At 30.5% G+C, this 21,860-nt stretch overlaps 2 protein-coding genes across 2 annotated transcripts; both read left to right on the top strand.

Moving 5' to 3' along the window:
* The first annotated feature begins 12,922 nt into the window (after positions 1 to 12,922).
* On the top strand, positions 12,923 to 15,420 carry LOC113873542 (guanine nucleotide-binding protein subunit gamma 2-like). Its single transcript, XM_027511697.1, has 4 exons — positions 12,923 to 13,233; positions 15,024 to 15,076; positions 15,184 to 15,228; positions 15,324 to 15,420. The coding sequence occupies exons 1-4, from the start codon at positions 13,099 to 13,101 to the stop codon at positions 15,406 to 15,408; spliced, it is 318 nt and encodes a 105-aa protein (XP_027367498.1). The 5' UTR covers positions 12,923 to 13,098; the 3' UTR covers positions 15,409 to 15,420.
* A 4,453-nt stretch (positions 15,421 to 19,873) lies between these two features.
* Positions 19,874 to 21,147, top strand: LOC113872169 (calmodulin-like protein 11). Its single transcript, XM_027509497.1, has 4 exons — positions 19,874 to 19,964; positions 20,081 to 20,238; positions 20,391 to 20,471; positions 21,010 to 21,147. Exons 1-4 carry the CDS (start codon positions 19,889 to 19,891, stop codon positions 21,145 to 21,147), a joined length of 453 nt encoding a protein of 150 aa, XP_027365298.1. The 5' UTR covers positions 19,874 to 19,888.
* The last annotated feature ends 713 nt before the right edge of the window (positions 21,148 to 21,860 follow it).

Here is a 21,860-nt window from a genome sequence, read left to right as displayed (position 1 = left end):
TTATTTAATACTCATTCGAATTTGTTATTATGATAATACCACTATTAAGATAAAGTATCCACTCTATGAATTTATTCCTTTTACTTTATATAATTTTAAAATTTATTTTAATATATTATAACATAATGATTACTCATTTTCATTTTTTTCCTGTAAACAAAATTTTAAGAAAAAAATAATATTGTTATTAAAGTAAGAAAAATCTTTAAATTCAAAGTGCATCCTAATAAAAAGAAAATATGAAGGGATTTAATCCTTTAATATATAAAATACAAAATGTAACACCTTCATTTAATTTTTCAAATAAATAAATTTCATAAAATGGTTCCTAATACATAGTTCAATAAAGTATTTCCAAATAATGATGGATTACAAATTTTGAATCAAATTGTTGCTACAGGACCTATTAATACATCATAGTTTTCAAAATAAATTCTCTAAGTCCTATAACAGTTTCATCCACACTTTTCACTGAGCCTGGTGCTGCTCGTTTTGATCACCTAAAAAATAAACGTAAAAGTGAGTCCTTTACACTATCACACATACAAATATAGAGACTCACTTTGCATGTTCCAAACATTACATAATATAATTCAAATCATTCATTGAACTATCATAAGTCAATTCATCACAACAACATGCACATCAAATCACATATCGATCATTTACACGCGTACGCTCATTGTACACGGAATCAAATGACATCAATTTATACACGAGTGCGCTCACTGCACCTTCAATTAATCTACACAGACATGTGTGCTCACTGCACGTTAGCCACGCTTACTGTGACACTATGATCACAGTTTCTTGATGTCCTCAACCTTAAGGACTTACTCAGTTTCATACCATGGATGGTCGCCGGTTAGGCTCTGCTTCACCAATACAATGTGTGCGGTCACGGGCCCCTTAGCAAAAGTGTTAGTCAGATGCCGAGTCAAGAGAAAAGTGTGTGGCTTATAGTGCACCCACGCTCACTGTTGGTATCACCACCATCCTTTCTTCTTCAAGATATTTCTACTGCCCTCATCTTTCACACCCTTAGTGTATCACTGTAATCATTCATAGTTTCTAACATTTCTCAATCACAATCACACTCATGTTCATGCTATTTCCACCCACATTTGTTCACATTCCTAATCAAATCATGGTATTCATTTTCATCAAATGGCACGTCCATACATATTCAATCATATTTTAATTAATTATACAATCTCCATCACAACCGTATGTCAAACAAATTCATTTCATCACACAAATCACCCAATGACTACCATATCATACTTCATATGAAATTTGCATTAAAATACACGTTTTTCTTACACTGTATCTCAACCACATTCATTATCTAACATTATAAACATATTTCAAACCCAAAGAGGTAGGGTAGAGTCTCTCTTTACCTCGAAATGAAGATCCAATACAAAATACCAGTAGAGAATCTTCCCCACACAGTGCTTCATCCTAAATACATGAAAAATCTCCATAAAAATATGAGAAAATGAAGAAATGGACAAAAAGTTGAAACCCTAGCTCTCAAAACTTACCTCCAAATGTTCTAAGTGTGATTCTAACCTTCAATCTAGTGCACAACCGGCTTGGAGGCAATCTAATCGATGAAAATGGTTTGAGGATAGAGAAAATCGAGAGAGGGTTTGAAGGGAGAAGTGAGAAATGAATTTTTCAAATCCTAAACCTCTCAAATATCCTAGGATTCGCGATATTCTCGCTATAGTGGGACCCTTTCTCGCTACAACGAAAATATCATAAAAAATTACACTCTGATTTTTACATAATCTTGTTATAGCGAGATCATTTCACTGCAGCGAGAATGCAACTGATACATGCCACTCACCTAAGACCTTCTCGCTACAGCAAGAATTCTCTACAGTTCACTCTTAGCCTATAATTTCAATCTGTCCAAACACATCCAATCTCAATCCATAATCAACATTTACATTTATACTTACATATTTATCCACATATATTCACACACATATTTATATCACACAATAAATCAAAATGCATATTCAAATAGAAATTCACAATTTATATCAATAATCAAAATATCATTACAAAATTCAGAGCATTACACAAAATTAAGATTTATTTGTAAGTGGGGAATTGGCTTACTCTACTAAGCTAATTCCTTGAAGTTCTATTTTCATATTTTTGAAAATAAATATTTGTATCTAGATTAGATTTATTTAACTGATAAATTCTTTTTTCATTATAAGTTGCTTTAATAGATATTAATTTTGAGTTAAATTGCTATGTTAAGGTCTTTCTTTGAGGGAAGACTTCCTCCACAATCTAAAAGAGAGAAAAATATTTTTTTTTATTGAATTAAAAATATTTACATTCATATAGCAAGATTAGCTAATGACATTTACAACTCAACACAACATAACATCCCTCCCTTCTTGAACAAAAACCTTGTCTTCAAGATGGAGATGAGGAAACTTAGTCATAAACTCAGAGAGAAACTCCCAAGATGCATACCAACACTTGAGCCTTAATAGGATCATTTAAATTATGTCAATTCAAGATAGTCAAAAGCTAAAATTTTTAGTTGGTTATTGTAATTATCAAAAGGAAGAGGTAAAGCGAGATGAGGTAAATCCCTATAACATGTCTTCAACTTTGAAACATGAAAAAATGGGATGCAATTTGGATCCCTCATATAATTCCATCTCAAAGGAAACTTCCCTAATATGCCTACTAATATGAAAAGGTCTATAATATCGTTGAGCCAACTTTTAAACTCATGACCACCCAACTAAAATTTGTCTATAACGTCTTAGCTTAGCGAAAACTCTATCATTAACAGAAAAAAGGACGAGAAATATGCTTTTGATCAACATACAATTTCATAGCTTCTTGAGCCTTTAATAATTTAGAATGCAACTTCTAAAAAAAGTTATGCATTTGGACATTTTAGCATCTATAGCTTTATTTCTACTAGTACCTACTTACGTACTAAGACAGAGATTGAGGGAGTTTATTGTAAACTATCTCATAAAGAGTGAGACATGTAGAGGAGTGTTTGGTAGTATTACAAAGCAATTATGCCTAATGTAAATATTTTTACCATTGCTTCAGTTGACTGTGAACAAAGGCTCTAAGATACCGCTATAAAACTTTGTTTACAGCCTCAATTTGACCGTTAATTTGTGAGTGATAAGCATAAGACATTTGCAACTTGGTTCCACTAAGTTTAAAGAGTTCTTATCAAAATTGACTTATAAAGATATGGTCATGATCGGATACAATGCTTTTAGGCTTACCATGCAACTTACAAACCATAAAAGCAAATAACTCAATAACTTTGACAACAATAAATGAGGTTGGAAGCATAGCAAAATAGGCTGCTTTAGAGAATCGATCCACTATAACAAGAATCATTGTATAACTTTGGAAGGAAGGAAGTTAAACTATGAAATTAAGAAGAAATATCCTCCTAAATAGATGAAGGTAGAGGAAATGGTTGCAGCAAAACTAAAAAGCAAATGTGAATATTTAGTTTATTGACAAGTTATACAAGCCTTGACAAAATTAGTCACATCTTATTTTATTCCTTTCGAGAAGAAATTTTTTCAAAGTCTGTTATATGTCCTATGTGTGCCTACATGTCCAGCCATAGGTGTAGCATAGAACTCATCCAAAAAAACTTGCTTCGGAAATGAATGTGTTGGTAAAAAAGATCTTATTTTTTTTTAAAGAATGACTCATTGCACGATATAAAATCCAAAAATTGGTTAGAGCCAAGAAGAACTGTCTGATACAATTTCTGTAACTCTAAATTAAAGGAATCCTCAACCTGAATTTTAATCATAAGATCACACTAAGGTAACACGAGCCTGAACAACTAAGATGAATTTTCTTGTAGTCTACTCAAAGCATCAACCACTTTATTGACTATTCTTAACTTATACATAATCTTATAATAGAATCCTAGCATTTTAAATAAATAATAATGTTGCTTAGGAGTTTGTATTACTTGAGTCATAAGCTCTCAAAGACTCCTTTGATCAACATGAATTATGAATTTTCTGCCCAACAAATAAGTCCTCCACTTTTTGACTACAACAGTAATGGCATGGAGCTCTCTCACATATAAGCTTGCAAGAGTTTGGGGCAAAAATTCTTGCTAAAATAGAAAATTGCGTGGCCATCTTGCAACAACACATCTCTTATTCTTGATGTGACATGTCAATTTCTATACAGACTCCTCATAAAAATTAGGAAAGCCAAAATAGGGGCCTGAGTCATGATAGTTGTCAACTTATCAAAGGCAAGTTGAGTTTCATTCGACCATATAAATGTGCCCTTTTTAAGAAGGTCCATGAGCGATGCAATAACAGAGGCATAATAGTGCACAAACTTACGGTAAAAGCTTGTTAAGCCCAAAAAAATTGCATAATTATCTGAAATTTGTGGGTACTGGCCAAGACACCATTGTTTAGTTTTTTTTTTTTAGGATCTAGCCCTACACCATGCCTTAAAATTATATGTTCAAGATATTCAATCAACTCTTAAGCAAGTAAACACTTGGACCTCTTGAGGTAAAATTGATACCAAGATAGAAATTGTGAATATAATTCACTATGTCATTGCTGTTGAGGAACATGAACATATATACAACAGGCATGTATCTAATAACAAAAAGTTGTTACAAAATAATCTAAAATACAAAAAGAATTTTATGTAAATCTAAATACAGAAAGAGTTCCTAAATATCATGAGCAAATATGGTCGCCTTTTTTCTTAACTATTTTCTTCAACTCTTCATTCTTCCTTTAGCTCCTCTCTAATAGTTGAGAGAGAGTTCTTCTTTTCTGGTTACCATAAGACTATAAAATAGAGAATGACCATAATCCTTATTTTGGTAACTGCTCTTTTATTTATCTGAAGAGAGCGGAGAAGGTTTCCTTATGATTATATTTTCAATTATACCCTTAATGACTTTATATTTTATATTTAACAACCATCACATTAAATCTTCAATTAAAGTCATACTATAAGTTACATAAGCCACTATATAGATTATTAAAATAATCTAATAAAATATGGTGATTTGTTGCTTGTTTTATAGGAAGAACTTATGGCGTATCAAAAAATTAAGAGTATTTACTTATAATAACTTGAATTTCAGGAACTATGTAAGGTTCATTAGTTGTGGTTGTTGATGGCAATAATAGCAATTGAAATAGCTTAACAACTCTACCAGTATTTATTATTTGTCTCAAATAGTGAGATGAAGTTGCTTGAGAAGCAGAGCGATTCTCTTGTTTGAGTTGAACTAATTTTCCACCATGTATGAACTTTATGGTGAGTTGCTCATAATCTATGAGCACTGGACCCAAGGTTGTCAGCCACTGAACCCCTAAAACAAGCTTTTGCACGCTGAGGGATAAAATAAACAAATTAACAAGAAATTGATAAGAACTTAATTGCAAAGGGACCTATTTACAAGCTAAGGAACAAGGCAACTTTTCACCATTTCCAACCAAAACATGGAAATCCTTGTGTTGACTCCACATGGAGGCCTAAAAACTGTACGATCTAGTCTTGGATGAAACTATGGGTACTACCATTATCAATCAAAATTGCAAATAGGTTGTCAGCCACTGAACCCCTAAAACAAGCTTTTGCACGCTGAGGGATAAAATAAACAAATTAACAAAAAATTGATAAGAACTTAATTGCAAAGGGACCTATTTACAAGCTAAGGAACAAGGCAACTTTTCACCATTTCCAACCAAAACATGGAAATCCTTGTGTTGACTCCACATGGAGGCCTAAAAATTGTACGATCTGGTCTTGGATGAAACTATGGGTACTACCATTATCAATCAAAATTGCAAATAGGGAATTGTTTATCTAGTCCAACATTCGTAATGTTTAGGAAATAGAATGATCTAAAAGAACATAGAGGCTAATTTGGGCTGATGTGTTATCAGGTGGGTCAGTTTGGGTTTGGGCTTTAGTTTGTAAAAAATGGGTCAAATCTTCCTCGATGATGTCACAATCATTGTGCTTTGCTATCAACAAGAACTGCCTCTTGCACTTGTAACTAGGCCTATAATGCTTATCACAGTAGTAACATAACCCTTTGTCTCTTCAGGCTTGCAACTCTTCAACCGTGATGCGTTTGAAGGGTGGTAGGTTAGAGTTCATACTGAGCTTGTAAGGTTGAAGGATTAATTGAGGTTGAAGAAAGGGTAGGGATTGTTGGAGTGGTAGTGGCGATAGTTGTGGAAATAGCTGATTGAGGACCCAAATTATTGATTTGTTGCAAATGTGCTGAAGCTGAGAGTTTCTGCAAATATCTCTTCTTGCAACTTGGTGAGGCTAATAACTTGAGACAACGAGATGGATTAAAAAGCTTGCACCTCTAGTCTAATATTTGATTTTAATTCATAGATGAAGCAACTCAAAAAGAATAGGTAGGGTAGACCCACAGTGCGATTCACAAGGCTTTCAAACTACACTTAATAATCATTAACTGTGGTGGTTTGGCACAACTTGAATAGAGTGCCCTTAGGATCCTCATAATGTGATGGGTGAACTTGATTTCTAGACAATGGATGAATATTTGCCAAGTAGTGATTTGATTGTTGACATACATCCATTGGAACCATCTGAGAACTTAACCCTCTATGGAAAAAGAAGCGATTCTAAGTCGTTGATCCTCTGACATATTATAGAAATAAAAAAATTGATTGGTTTTGAAAATCTGACCTAAGGGGTCAGACTCATGAAGATGTGGAATGTCAAGCTTCACGGTGGTTCATGAGAATGGTTGGACAACAAGGTTTAGGCCACAACGTAATCCTAATCCGTTGCCTTGCTAAGAAAGTACTCGCGTCTTCAAGGTAGTCATCTTGTTGCATCAATATTAATGCTTTTCTTTGAGGGAAGGCTTCCTCCACAATCTAAAAGAGAGAAAAACATATTTCTTGCCTTCTTTATTGAATTGAGAATATTTACACACACACAGAGAGCAAAACTAGCCAACGACATTCATAACATATCATAGCTAACAAATCTACCCAAAGATCCTAACTAACTCTAGACAATGTTCCTATACACTGAGGTTGACACTAGCCTAAAGTACACCCCTTTCTTAACTAAGGAACTACATAATCCTTAAGGTATTTAAGCCTAATTCTATTGCACCCAAACATGATTTGATGGATTGGACTATCATCATCATTGTAGTCTTTTGAGTGAGAACCTTAATCCTCATTTTTGGAGAGATTCTAACAACCTCCCTATATTTTTCCACAAAAAATTGTTTCTCATCGTTGATCTAATTTAAAGAAAATGAATGACTATGATTTGAGGGTAAAATAATACACAATTAAGTCCAAATGTGTATCATACCATTGTTAAAATGATACTATATTTTTATAAATGGTGAAAATGTAAATTCCAAAAGCAAGAGAAAATGGAAAACGATAATGAAGAAGGGGAAGATGTAGACGTACTCGAAGACTAAAGGTTTATAGTTAATTTTCAGGCCAATTACATTTGGAGGGACTATTTCTAATTAAATTGTAAAATTTCATTTTCATTTAATAGTGAGTCAATTTAACTTTCTTAATGTACGAATGTGAAGATACCAATTGACCTTGATTTAAAGCATGGAGAACGAAAGAACCTAAAATGCGTCTTTCTTTGTTGAATTTTAAATTTTTTTTAAGAGGATAGGAGAATATGAATGTTTTATTATGTTATTGTGGAAATAGATATCATAACATGGTATTAAATTATATATGTTGTTGATATGAAATAGTCATAAACATAACAACATCTTTTTAAATTTCATAAAATTTTTCCAGCGGTGTGTTATTTCTAACAAAGAATATGTCTTCGCTAGCAATAATGTCTGGAAGATGAGACTATAATCTGATGGTCGGAGCTACTTGGCAATGAAGTCTCTAGTGTGAATGAGCACTAGAAGATGACGAGGGTGAAAATAACAATCATAATGAAAAAATGAAGTTTAGTTATGTTTGATTGGGTTAATTTGGAGTATGAGTGTAAGAAAAAGACTTATAAGAAGACTAAGATGAAGAGAAAGACGTGTAACAAATTATTAATATATCCTTCAACAAATTAACAATAAGTAAGCAAAAGACTTACTGGAAGACCTGATTTCTCACATCCATTATTAATTGTTCAATTAAAAGAAAATTCAATCAATAATTACAAAACTTAAAGCGTTTAGATAAGTCATCCTAAACCTTTCTTCCAAAAAAGATAGAGAAAATGCTAGAATCACCCATTTTTAGGCCATAATATCAGTGAAGGTTACGGTGAGTTAATATAGTAAGTGACTCGTAAATAAGTTAACAAAATGACTTACTATAACAGGTTTTAAAAATTCAAAATTTAATTCCTAATAAATTTTGTAGATAAAGAATCTCAATCTCTTAGATATTTAAAACATGTCATTCTTTAACATAATTTTTTTAAAAACAATTATCATTTAAGAAATAATCTAATTATTCATTCATGTGAAACTATATCATATTATCTCAAACTCATTCTCACCTTTATTTTTAAAGCAACTTTAATAATTCGTTTTTATGTTTCCAAGGTAAAGTTCAACGATAAATTAAGTTGCTACAGTTGAACTTTACTTGATAAAAGTCTAAAAAAATATATCCAAGGTAAGAGATCTAATGAAATTAGGTAATCCTCTCTTGGAATATTATTTTATAAGCTTTGTTCAATTCCTCCTCCTATTTCAATTCCTCCTTCTTAATAGTATGCGGACTTATTTTTCAAATCTACTCTAAACTTACATAACCATTCTTCCTTTAGATTTTTATACTTTTAACTATGATCTTTGTAAATTTAAAAACATTATATATCCATCTCAATTATCTTAAAAATTAATACTTTGGTTTGATCGGAATAAGGATAATGACTAAAGAGATTCTGTTGAACCAAAAGGAACATAGGAAATTCATTTGCTGTAATTTTTGTTTAAGCCACCATTATTCACTTAAGCAAAATTTAGAAAGTGATGAATTAGAAAATTTTGTTGAAATTCGCTTAAGCCAACATCTATACGCTTTAACAATCAAAGACAGAGATAAATATAAATTTTTCATCAAAATTTGCTTAAGCCAACACTTGTTAGCTTAAGTTAATATTTGTTGCTTAAACTAATGTTGTACTATATTACATGGCTTAAGCAGTTTATGTACCGCTTAAGCAAATTACTTCTAGTGAGTTAATTTTGTTGTCTGTAATTTTCGCTTAAGTTAGAAAAATTGGCTTAAGAAAATGTTATACAAATTGTGCGATGCAAAAGTGACCATTATGTAGGATATGAGAAAGATCTAAAAAGATATTAAATAATGTATTAATACAAAATCTCATTTTCATAATAAATTAAGACGGTAAGAGTAGGTGTAGAAGTTTTAATTTTAAAAATTATTAACTTCATAAATAAAGTTTGTACGGAGCTCTAAAGATCTAAAATAACATTTAACATTCTATTAATTCAAACATTATATTTTATTATAAATTCAAAATGCATGAGTGCATATCTTTTTAAAATAAGGTTTGAAGATCCAAGATACACAAATGTGTAAATAAAAAAAGATAATAGAATTTTAAAAATAAAAAATGACATATACTGAAGATACAAAATAATAAATTTTAAAAGTTAAAAAAAATTACAAAAAAATATTAAATAATATATATATATATATATATATATATATATATATTTAAACTTGGATTATTAAATTATACGTTAAAGAGCTAAATTATTTATAAATTTTAAAATATATTTAATGATTTAAAAATTATTCCTTACTTATGAATCACTTACTTTAGTCGTTCTTAGCCTAAGTCCATAATATCTTAATACTAAGTAAAATTGTTTGTAATTTTTCTCTTGCTTCTAATAATGTATTTCTTTCCTAATTCATTGTTCCTGACGCGGCTGTCCCAAAAAAATATGGGGTTTTTCAATTTCTCTGTGCTGTAGTGGCGGTATTGTTAGTTGAGAAGACAAGTGTGGAGGGCATAAAGTCAAAGACATGTCTTTGTTTTGTGTCAAAAACATGTCTGTAGTTGCCATGAAATGCCTCGTATTAATGGCCCGTAACACTCAGTTTTCTCAATCGCAATCCATTCAGTTAATGTGTCAGTCCTTTAAGAAGGGCCTATATGCCTATTTAATATTTTACGACAAAAATATTTTTACGTATTTTTGAATATTTTTTTATTTATTGATTCTTCAATAAATCTCTAATAAAAAATTATATATTTACTAAAAATAGTTCAATTATTTCTTAAATAACAGTATTGTAACATTTTTAAAATTTACTTTTTTTTCAAAAACATTATAAGCAAAATACTAGAAATTACAAATTAAACTTTTTTTCACGTAATTAATTATAGATATTAACTGAATTATTCATAAATTATTTAATTTTTTATTTAAATCTCGATTAAGTGAATGCTTTATTTTTACACTTCAGAAAATCCAAATGTTCCCCTTAAAGGAACAAATAATTGCATTTACATCTTTATTGTTCTGAAATTAGTGCAAACCTTGAAAAAATCTTAATATACGTGAGCATTATCTAAAGAATTACAATTTTATTTATACATATATTTAAAAATTATAATCTTATTTATTACAATTTTATTTTATTACTTGCTCAATTCTAATTTCAACTGTTATAATAATAAATTTTACAGAGACTCACATTTCTGCTGATAATGGGTGTTTTTAATTAGACACGAGTATTTGATTTTCTACCACGAAAGTCAAATGGAAAATGACATTGTTTACCTAATACCTAATCTACCAAACTCCATCGATTAAAAAAATACCATACTCTAACCAAATTAATTTAAAAGCTTGCAGATAATTACCAGAAAAAAAAAATATTCCAGACTGCAGATTTTCAGTGCCTAATTTGAACTTTTAAATTAATTTATTTAGGAATTTAGATGCTAAAATATTTTATTTTATGCCACAAACTTTAAATATCCTATTTAGGCGACACAAATTTACCCTACATAACTATATTAATGTAATCTTTGAGTTATTAAATTAATGTGATTCTTTTTCTTCTGAAGATCTTGGCTTATTAAATTCTTTACCAACTTCAAAGTGGATTCGCTACACAGCCATTAGGAAAAAAACTAAATAAAATAGTCAGAACACAGTCCAGTCTCTAAAAATGGCAAGTTTTATTGTTTTGTTTCTAAAACATATTATTTATATAAATTGGTTTTAGGAAAGATAAATTTATTTAAAAATGGTAAATTTATTAACAAATTAACATTCTTGGAGAATTTTTTAGATATTGTTTTGTTACTTTTTTTTCGGTACATTCATGTTTTTTGTTTTTGTTTTGGTACATTAACTAAAGTTATTACTTTGAACAACCAAAATTAATACTGACTCTAACACTAATGTATACTAATAACTTAACAAACATTTAAAAAAAATGCAGTCTATAGAAAAAATTATGTAGCTGTAAATATATTTTTCATGGCGTTGTCAAAGATTTTGTATAGTCTTATGTGTATTACTCATAATGTTACCAAGGAATTTGAGTAGCGATAAGAATATTTCTTAAAGACCATTTTGCAATTTAAAATATTAACCTTTTATTTCATAAAAGCTTATATCTTTTTACTACCGATTTTGGACTGTTAAATTAATTTATTCATTTATCTGAATAAAAGGTCTAAATAACTAAAGTTTGTCTAATAACTTACATAACATATTAGAATTAACTCTTCTAATGAATATTTTTTATACATAAGATTTTAATTTTAAACATTACTTAAAGAATAAAATATATCACTTAAACTAATCACCGATTAATATATAATAATTTCGATAAATTTTATACAAACTTAAGTTAGGAATAACTTTTTTTTTGGCTCTGTTAAGGTCGGTTTAAATGACCATTTTGTATACATTTAGAAATTTAATAATCATTTTACATGTTTAAAACAGTAAATGAAGCTTAAGAAAATAAGTGAAGCATTTATAGGTTTTTAAAATTAAAGAATGAAATTATTTTTCTTGCTGAAGAAAAAAGAAAACCATCCCAAAAAATCATCATCATTAATGTTTTAGGGATTCACTAACCATACAAGTCTTAGCATCATGTTAATGGTCAAACATGTTCAAAAGAAAGAAAAATCCTTCCTCCAAAAGAAAAACACTAGATCGAACCTTATTAAAGTCAAACATAGAAACAATTATTTCTTGTATTACAGCCATTTATGTTAAAAATATATCGAATAGCTTTACTTTAAGGAAAATAATGTCTTGTTTTCAAAATATTCTTTGAAAAGGTGAAAAATAAACAATTATTTCTTTAACATAATTGAAACCAAACCCATAAATTAAAATTTTTCCTCTTATATCATTTTGGTATGAATCCGTTCTCAAAGACTGTTTAAACGAAAGACTAAAACAACGGCCACACCCTGCAACTCGTGGTATTTCAAGGTCTAGAACAAATAAGGAAAATGAAAAACAACTGTAAATGTTTGTTTGCAAACAGACAGAGTGAATACAGAGTATATTTGCAAAAGAGACAGTAAGCAGATTAAAAACAGTACATGTCACCGCATGAAACTGCTAGAAAGAAACCTCGAAGTTGGAAAGTGAGAGAGAGAGACTCAAAAGAAAACCAGCTTTCTTCCAACTTCCACGCTTGAAACCGAAGTTTTCTCTTTAACCTTATAGATATATATACTCATATTCCGCTTCACTGTGAAATTATACTTTAAACTTGGAACATCCAACGCATAAACCTGAACCTTTCTCTCTTATTCTTCACCAAACTCACTTGTGACCTGTCTTTGTCTCTGATTTCAGTACAACCTTAGATTCTGCTCTGTTGCTTTCTGAACCTACCCTGCTTCTGCTTTCATGGCCAACACTTGATGGGGTCCACGGAAATTTCTGAGTCATCCTCGTTTTCCTCAAAAATGGAGTCTTTACACTCAATCACTTCTGTTTCATAGGCTTTCTGGGTCATCAACTGTGTACAAACTAGAGATTTTTCATCGCCACCGGTTCAGCTTCAGAAAATGCAAGCGGATGGGGCTGAATCAGTGAGGCCCATGACCCACAGGGTTCAATCTTTGTCTTCTGCAGACACGAGAGGGAAGCATAGGATACATGCTGAACTGAAACGGTTGGAACAAGAAACAAGGTTCTTAGAGGTACCTGCTTCATCATCGTATTTTGGAGTTTTGTTCATTGGTTGGGGTGATTCTTTTATTTAATTTTTTGTTTGTTCTGTGTCTGTGTCGTTTTATTATTGACCTTTTGCTTTTTGATTGGTAACATTTTGTTCTTCTACGTGTATACGAGAAATGGTAAATGGGTTGGGAAAGTTTTTAAACTTTTCTTCATTGCTGTTTCGATATTCTCCGAAACAAATTTGGAATTGATCATGTTGCCTGCTTATTGGATAATAAGTTAATAATCGAGTTATGAGTTTGGTTTGTGGAATATGATGAGCCAGACAAATTGGAAAGTTAATGTTTCAGATACCAGTGGTACATCATGTTTTGGTCCATGAACCTCAATTGTAGGGGTGGCCTCCTGATAGGTACAGGGGTAGTTGTTTTATTGAATGTGCGCTGTATAGTATTTTTTTTTACCTTACCAAACCACCATTTTATTCCTCCAATGATTTGTGACATCAAATTAAGCCTCTAACTATTTAAGTGGCATCAAAATGATTCAAATTGATGTCACACTGAACTCGAGCAAAGGATCTTTTTATTTTGTAGTTTACCCGAAACTCCATTTATTTGCATTAGGGGGCATAAATTTTCTTTTAGATTTGCCACCGAAGTCCTTCCAATCTTATAGAATCCGCCTCTTTTAAGGAAGGGCAAAGGTTAAACCAAGACATTTTAGATCACTTATGAGAATGTACTCTTTATTGAATGGCGATCAGAGGGAATGTGTTAAGAACCTTGAGAAAATCACACCACAAAAGCTAGCCCTTATAATTGGAAAGTTCAATGGTTTATACATCCCATATTAGAATCCCATGCTTCCAACGTGAGACTTAAGTCTTATACCTTGTAATTAGATCCTACAAATCCCACCATGCTCCATAGTCCCAACACATACACGTGCTAACTGTTTGTGAACCCTTTAACTAGTCTTGGGATGAACACTGCAATGATAGTATTATTGTCAGCATCCTCACATGCAACTATGGTATAAGACTCTATTACCAATGGATAAGAACTTTGAGAAAACCACACCATTAAAGTTAGCCATTGTAGATGGAGAGCTCAATACTTTATAAATTCCACACCAGAATTCTATACTTCCAATGTGAAATTCAAGTCTTATACCTTGTAATTGAATTCTAACATAACACTTTGAGAACTTGATTTTAATTTTCCTTAAATCAAAATTATCAGACCCTCTTGCCTCCATTCATCCTTGCCTAGCTAAAACCTTAAAATTTAGGTGTGAAGAAATCTAGAAACACCAAATTGGGGGTTTGTGAAACTGAACAGATCACTGCTAACACCTTGAGCTTCTATTATATTCTGTAAAGGATATGCAATTAAACAATCACAATTGGATGTTAAGAGAACTAGAGAAACTGTTATTTTCATCAACATCAATGGATGCAAAGAGCAAAACAATATTGCCCAAGATCTTTCAGTTGCCTCCTCCTTTGGCACATTTGGTTATTTGCCATCATTACATAATATTGATTAGGGAACCACTGCTATATTTTTAGTTAACAGCTGTTTCAAATATTACTGTCCTCTCTAACAACAGTTTCATGTTTGCAAATATGCTATCTAGGCCTTACCTAGTTGAGATTACTCCATATTTATCACAGGCTCATTTCATCCATTGAGTATAGAAGCAACTCTAGCAAAAATTTATATCTCAGATATATAGATTAATTTTTGTATTGCTTTCAGAACATTGTGCTACAAGTGTTTTAATATTCCATATCAAATGAATGCAGGAAGAGCTAGAACACCTTGAAAGAATGGAAAAAGCATCTACATCGTGCAAAGAGTAAACTTAAGAGAAAAAATTTGATTTTATCTTGCTTAATCAATGTTAGTTTAATGCATAATCAATACTAGCTAAACTTTGAATTTCTGTCCTATTTTTCTTGATAGAATGCTCGGTAGTGTGGAGACAAGACCCGATCCTTTGCTATCATTGTAAAGTCTCTTCTTAGAACTTCTTGTATCAATGTTGCACTCATGTTATCTTTGGTATATTTTTCTTACAAAAGATGAATTTTTGGGTTTGACAGAACCAATGGTCCTGTGAATCCTTTATGGGATAGATGGTTTGAAGGCCCCCAGACTTCTAAAGACTGCAGATGCTGGATTCTCTGATAGACAATACTATATGCAAGAGTTTTACTTTTTTTTTAATCCCAATTCGGAGTAGAAAATTTGGGGCTTAAATGATGTTATTATTAGCAATTTTTCATATTCATAGTTACAGCAAATAAATAGTTCTTATATTTTAGATGACAGCTTAATTGTGCGGATGATAATTATCAATCTTTTGGCAATGATAGTCAATAATCATATTGGATTTATTTATTTATATTTCATTGTGAAGTGTAATCAAATATTGTGATCCATCTTTAAATGGACCCTTGGAGAGCTATGGCCTTTTTCACTTTTATTATAATCGCTTAACTTTTGGCTTAAAAAAGTTTGAAGATCTGAAAAAGAATCAAATCCAGAATAGGATTGTTTTTTTTTTTTAATGACTTTGTTAAGAGTTTTTTAGACGACGAAAAAGAATAAAAGGACAAATGAGAGCAAAAGAAGGTTTTTTTTTTGGGGGGGGGCGCTTTCCTTTCATTCTAATTAAATATTTGCACATTATTTAAAAAATAATAATTTTCTCAGTTGTCATTGTTTTGTGAGGTGTTGCTTTTTCACTAGAAGGCCAATCAAGAGGTCGAAAATGGGAAGAGGTGATTTGCCCTCTTTGAAGATTTATTTAATATAAATATTAAGTGAAGAGATTATATATTAAAGATTATAATGGTCTCGAGTTTTGAATTTGCTTATGTCTTATATTGGATGAGAGAATTTTGTTGTGTATAATAGTTGTATGCAATTTAAAAAATTATCAAAATATTAAAGATTATAAATATGCAAAATTTATTGTATAATATAAACTAATTATGCAATTGCAATTAAAAGTGTTTGATTCTAGATCTCAAAAATTATTTTGAACACATTTTACTATAACTTTTTTTAGTAAAAAAATTGAAATTGTTATCATTGTTGATTCTAGCAATTTATATAAATGGTGCATGAAAAAGAAATTATTAAGAGTGCTAATTTCACTAAAATGTTAATATAATGTTAATGTTTCTGATGAAAGATATCTATATTTTCAGACCTAAAAAAATGTAATACATGAGTCAATTCGGTCTATTCTATAAATGTATGGGCTTATTTTTAAAGGATTTGATCTCCTACCTTCTGGAAAGACTAATTATTTATATATTACAGCCATTGTCCAGCTATTGCAATAACAAACATGCCAGTTATGTAGCACCTGATATATAATACAAGTGTAACCATCATGGTATTTTTCAATCTGAATCTCTTAGTTGTTTTCATTCTCTTTTAATGTTAATATTGTGCTATCTTCGTTGCCATAAGATGGTGCCTGGGGAAACATAATTAAATTCCTATACATTGAATATACCAAACTTGCAGTTCTATTAGCTAGTTTCATGCACTCAACTTGTTTTTCTGTAGATACTAATATTAATAAGAAATTAAATTAATTTTCATGGCATTTCTTGAAGATTTTAATATACATACACACATCCCTTATCTTTTGAATTCATTTGCAAATTTAACTTTAGACATATATGTACACTCATTTGTACAAAACTTTTGCTCATATCTATCCTTACATATGCAAAATCATTATCAAAAGATATCAATGCATTTTTCTCAAAATAATGCGTGAATTGTAAAATTTTATTATAAGGGAACAGAACATATAAATTAACCTATATATATTTTATGTTTTAATGATGAGATGGTGTTTAAGAAGATTCACTAAGATATTTAACTTGATTTTAAGTAATTGACAAACTAATATTCTTTACTTTCGTAAACCTCATAATAATCCATGTATTTTTAAAATAATAGACTTGTTTTCATCAACAATTATCTGATTATATTTTATTCCAGGTGATCTACTTCATGGTATGGATATATTTTATCTTAAATTATAGCATTACTACTTGCTATTAAAATATGTAATTTCACACCAAAAAGAGTGATTTGATTGCATTTAGGGTATTATGGACTTCATTGTTTGTTCTTTTTATATAAAAATGTTTTAGATTTAGATTTATTTGAAAAAATAAAATTCAATTTTTTTTGGATGTTTTTTCAAAATTCTAAAAATATAACTTCTGAGACAAATTCTAAAAACACATTATAACTTTTTTATAATGTTTAAACTTAAACACATGCATTTCATCGACATCACCGTCTCGGACGAAGGGAAAATGGAAACAAGAATCGATAATCAATAAAAACAATCCAATTAAATATTATTAAGTGATAGTATGTGTTTATATTAATATTTATTAAAATCAATAATTAATTTTCACGACCCAATAGTTCAAAGTGTCAACTGCCAAAAAGAAAATGAGACAATCCTACAATAGATAGGCTTGCATGGTACATTGGTACGGGCACCTCTTCATTAGATCCTTTTGATAAAAAATATTATTATTGTCTATCTTAGATATGCCTATGATTTTTTTTTTTCAACAGACAGCTATCACACTCGTAAGCTCCTAATAATCCGCTTTAATCAGAGTAAATTATAATTAAATTTAGTGTATTTTTAAGTCGTGATCCAGTCCCCCTTTAATAATTAGTAATATAAAGATTTTCTTACTTGAATTATTACAATTCTATACATAATTTATTTTAAATGTATATTGTAAAATATTGGTTAATTTTAATTTTAAAATTTTGAACTATTATATCTTGACAATGCATGATGTTCTTCTTTGGTCCTGGACCAATGCATGTTGTTTAAATTAGTATATTTTGTCAAAATATTAAATCAACTTATTTATTAGTTAAATATTATTGAGATCATAAAATTAGCTCATGAATTTTTCCTAGCACATACAAACACCCTAATGAGAACTTTGTTTGTACACCTCCGAAGGTAAAGTGTTTGTGAAATTCTATTCCATCAACCAGTTTTATTTATTTATAAATTCATGTTTATTTAGATATAGCAATGTCACTTTTGTTTAGTTTATGGAAAGCAATACTCCCACACTCACATTTAAAATGTAAAGTAAAAATCAAAAAGAGAAAGTGAAAAATGCAATGAATGATGTCATAAAAAATAATTATAAAAATATATTATTTTTATCTCTTGAAAAATATTGTTTAAAATTATGAAACAAGAATTAAAATAAATTTAATTATCTTATTTTTATTAAAAGTATTATGAAAATTTTTATTATACTAATTTTAGAATTTGTTTATATAATAATAAATGAATAGAGAATGAAGATAATTTTTTTTGAAATAATAATTATGTTAAGAATAAAATAAAAAGAAAAAATATTTTTTTTAAAATTATAAAATAACTATTATTTAAAAAAAAATAAAAATAGCTTAAAGAGACTGTTTTGAGCAGTAATTATATATTTATTACAAAGGTGTTAAGCTTCAGGGTCATATATTATTGCGTTAAATTCATAAGGTGGCTAGCACCTTTAGTAAGGAATTATTCAAAGATTTTCATGGTGAAATGTCGAAAACTACAGACAAATTGCCAAAAGTTCTTGTAGCAAAGAATAACACAAATAACAATGAACAAATCAATGTCCTTCAGAAACCGCGTTAACTAGTAACGTAGACCAAGTCCAAGACTAGAAACAATGGAACATAACTCCTCCATCTTCAAAATTTAGAAATGGCATAGTGGGGAGGGATGAATTTCAACTAGAAATTTTGTCAAAACAGTTTTTTAATATTATTTAATTCACTAAAAATATCTAACATTTTATAATATTTTTTTATTTTTTATTTTCTGCATAGAATTGTGACTTTATGAGGGTATGTTATTGAAATGACATTGCTTCATAAAGTAGAGGGGAAACCAAAGAAAGGTCGATGAGTGAGTCAAGTCTTGAGGACACATTCTTCACACGTACATCCCATTTAGTACAACACAACGCGTATGTATGTTTCTTTTCATTCTTGAACCGCGTTGACAGTGTGATCCACACACACACATTACACATAGCAGAAGAAGCCCATAAGAGTCTCTTATTGTGCAAGCAAATCAACCAGCGTGGTCTTTGGGTGGAAATTGATGAAAACTCAGGACTCTACACACCTCCCCATACTCCTTAGTCCATACCCTTCAAGTTTGAATTAAGGCTTTTTGTTTTGTCCCCTAAACACCAAACCCTTCCAGCTGTCAAGATTTTCACCGCATTATATTAATCAAATAAATATAATTACATATTAAAAAATCATTGAGAGCATTTAAATCATCATGCCCCACCCCCACCCCATTTGTACCACATCACAATTACAATTACAATATGATTCTTTTTTCCACAATAAAGCCACAACTATAGCAACAAAATGCAGTCATAAACATTATTTGACTCATTAAATTAGAATTTTTAAAGAAAACTTGGTAGACTAGCTAGCCTCATTGAAGTTCTACATATAGCCCAGCCAAGCTTTAGCAATACTCAACACATTACTCTCCCTTCCTCATTTTCTCTCTTCTTTTCTCTCTGTCTCTTTCTCTTGTTCAAGTTTGAAAAACATATACACCATGACAGATGTCCTGAGTGAAGAACAGATTGTTGACTTCAAAGAGGCCTTTGGCTTGTTTGACAAAGACGGAGATGGTGAGAAAGATTTCCCTTTTATCTCTGTCTATGATTTTCATAAAATGGGTATATGTTGTTCATTGGTAGAATTCTTATCAATACTATGTTTATAAATTGTGTGCATCTTCTTATAGGTTGCATTACTGTGGAAGAACTAGCCACTGTCATTCGGTCATTGGATCAGAATCCAACTGAAGAAGAGCTCCAAGATATGATAAGTGAAGTTGACGCAGATGGCAATGGAACCATTGAATTTGATGAGTTCTTGAGCTTGATGGCCAAGAAAGTGAAAGTAAGTTATGTTCCTTATTTATCATTCATTGCTATTATACATACCAATGAGTTCTAATTTGTTTATATTTGCATGTGTTGGAAAGCTTCATATACCTTTCATTATATAAATAACCAAACACTAAGTTCAGTTTTGTGTACTTTTTCATTTAGGACACTGATGCTGAGGAGGAGCTCAAAGAGGCTTTCAAGGTTTTTGACAAGGATCAAAATGGCTATATATCAGCCAGTGAGGTACACATTTTGTTTTGTTTTTCTTTTTGGTAGTATTTTTCTTTCCTAGATGGCAACGCATTTCAAATATTCATTAACATTCACATCAGTTTTTCTGATAATTTTGATAAGTGAGATTTTCTGCAAACGTGAGCAAAGCAGGTATGGCCAAGATGTTGCAAATTGGTTTACAGCTCTTAAAGGAGCCCTTGATATTCTTTTTTACTCAATAATTGTTGACAGTTTTAATTTTCCTTATTTTTAAAGTTATTTAATTTTCACTATTACTTACACATGAAATTTCTTCAATTTTTATATGTAAAAATTGTGAAATAGTTATTTTATATACACAACAAGGACAGTACACCTTACGTTTGCGCATGCAATGAATATTAGCTATTTGATTAGAAAATGTATTGAGTTTGACATTTGAGTGCTGAAGAGAATCTTACGCTTCCTCTCTCTTTCTACGTATGTCAAGTGTATAATTATACACACAACATACACATACATAGCAACTCGTGTATGATAGTAAAATAATTATTTTTGTGCTGTGCAGTTGAGACACGTGATGATCAATCTAGGTGAAAAACTAACCGATGAGGAGGTGGAACAGATGATTAAAGAAGCAGATTTGGATGGTGATGGTCAAGTTAACTATGATGAATTTGTCAAGATGATGATGACCGTTCGATGAAACACTCTCACCTGATTGGATTAGACTTGTTAATTATTCAAATTTATTGCTTCCAACCTCATTCCCTCCCAAGATATAACTGGTGTTATTGTTTGTTGTATTCTATTTGTATGTATCTAGTGGTCCATGATGTGAACGACCAAGCGTTAAAGTGGCTAGTCAATCATACCATTCGATTTGATCCACGCTACTCAAATTATTCCTCTTTTAATTTTAGTTTAGTATTATAACGTGGAGAGACTCTTCTATGCTTCGAGAGGAAGGAAAACCAAGGAGCATATTTACCATTAAATATATATGACTTTTACTCAGTGCATAGGTCTTATTCTTCTAACAAATGGTGGGTGTGTTCCATGGGGAGCATAATAGAATTTTCAAACATGGACTTAGAAAATGGACTTCCACATATAATAAAAGAAGGATTTTGGCTTTCCATAATCTAAGTTGGAGGAGTCATGTTAACATTGAATATGAAATATCTAACACCCTTTTGGATTATATTCTTAGACTTTTACTGAATACCAACTGTTGAGCTTGACCGTGAGCCCGTGACTTGATTAGAAATTTCGTTCTCAGTTTGTCTTTTTATTGACTTTAAGAGCAAATGCAGACTCATTGTTTTCCATCTTTATGGAGTGGCATATAAACAATTCTCCGTATGAGTTGTAACACAGACAAAGGTTATCTTGAGAAATTATGTCCAAAAATAACTC

The sequence above is a fragment of the Abrus precatorius genome, unplaced genomic scaffold (assembly GCF_003935025.1).
Source record: "Abrus precatorius isolate BTA unplaced genomic scaffold, Abrus_2018 Scaffold7, whole genome shotgun sequence".
In the NCBI taxonomy this organism is placed as follows: Eukaryota; Viridiplantae; Streptophyta; class Magnoliopsida; order Fabales; family Fabaceae; genus Abrus; species Abrus precatorius.
The sequence above is the reverse complement of the archived record's forward strand: the minus strand, read 5'-3'. Positions and strand labels throughout refer to the sequence as shown.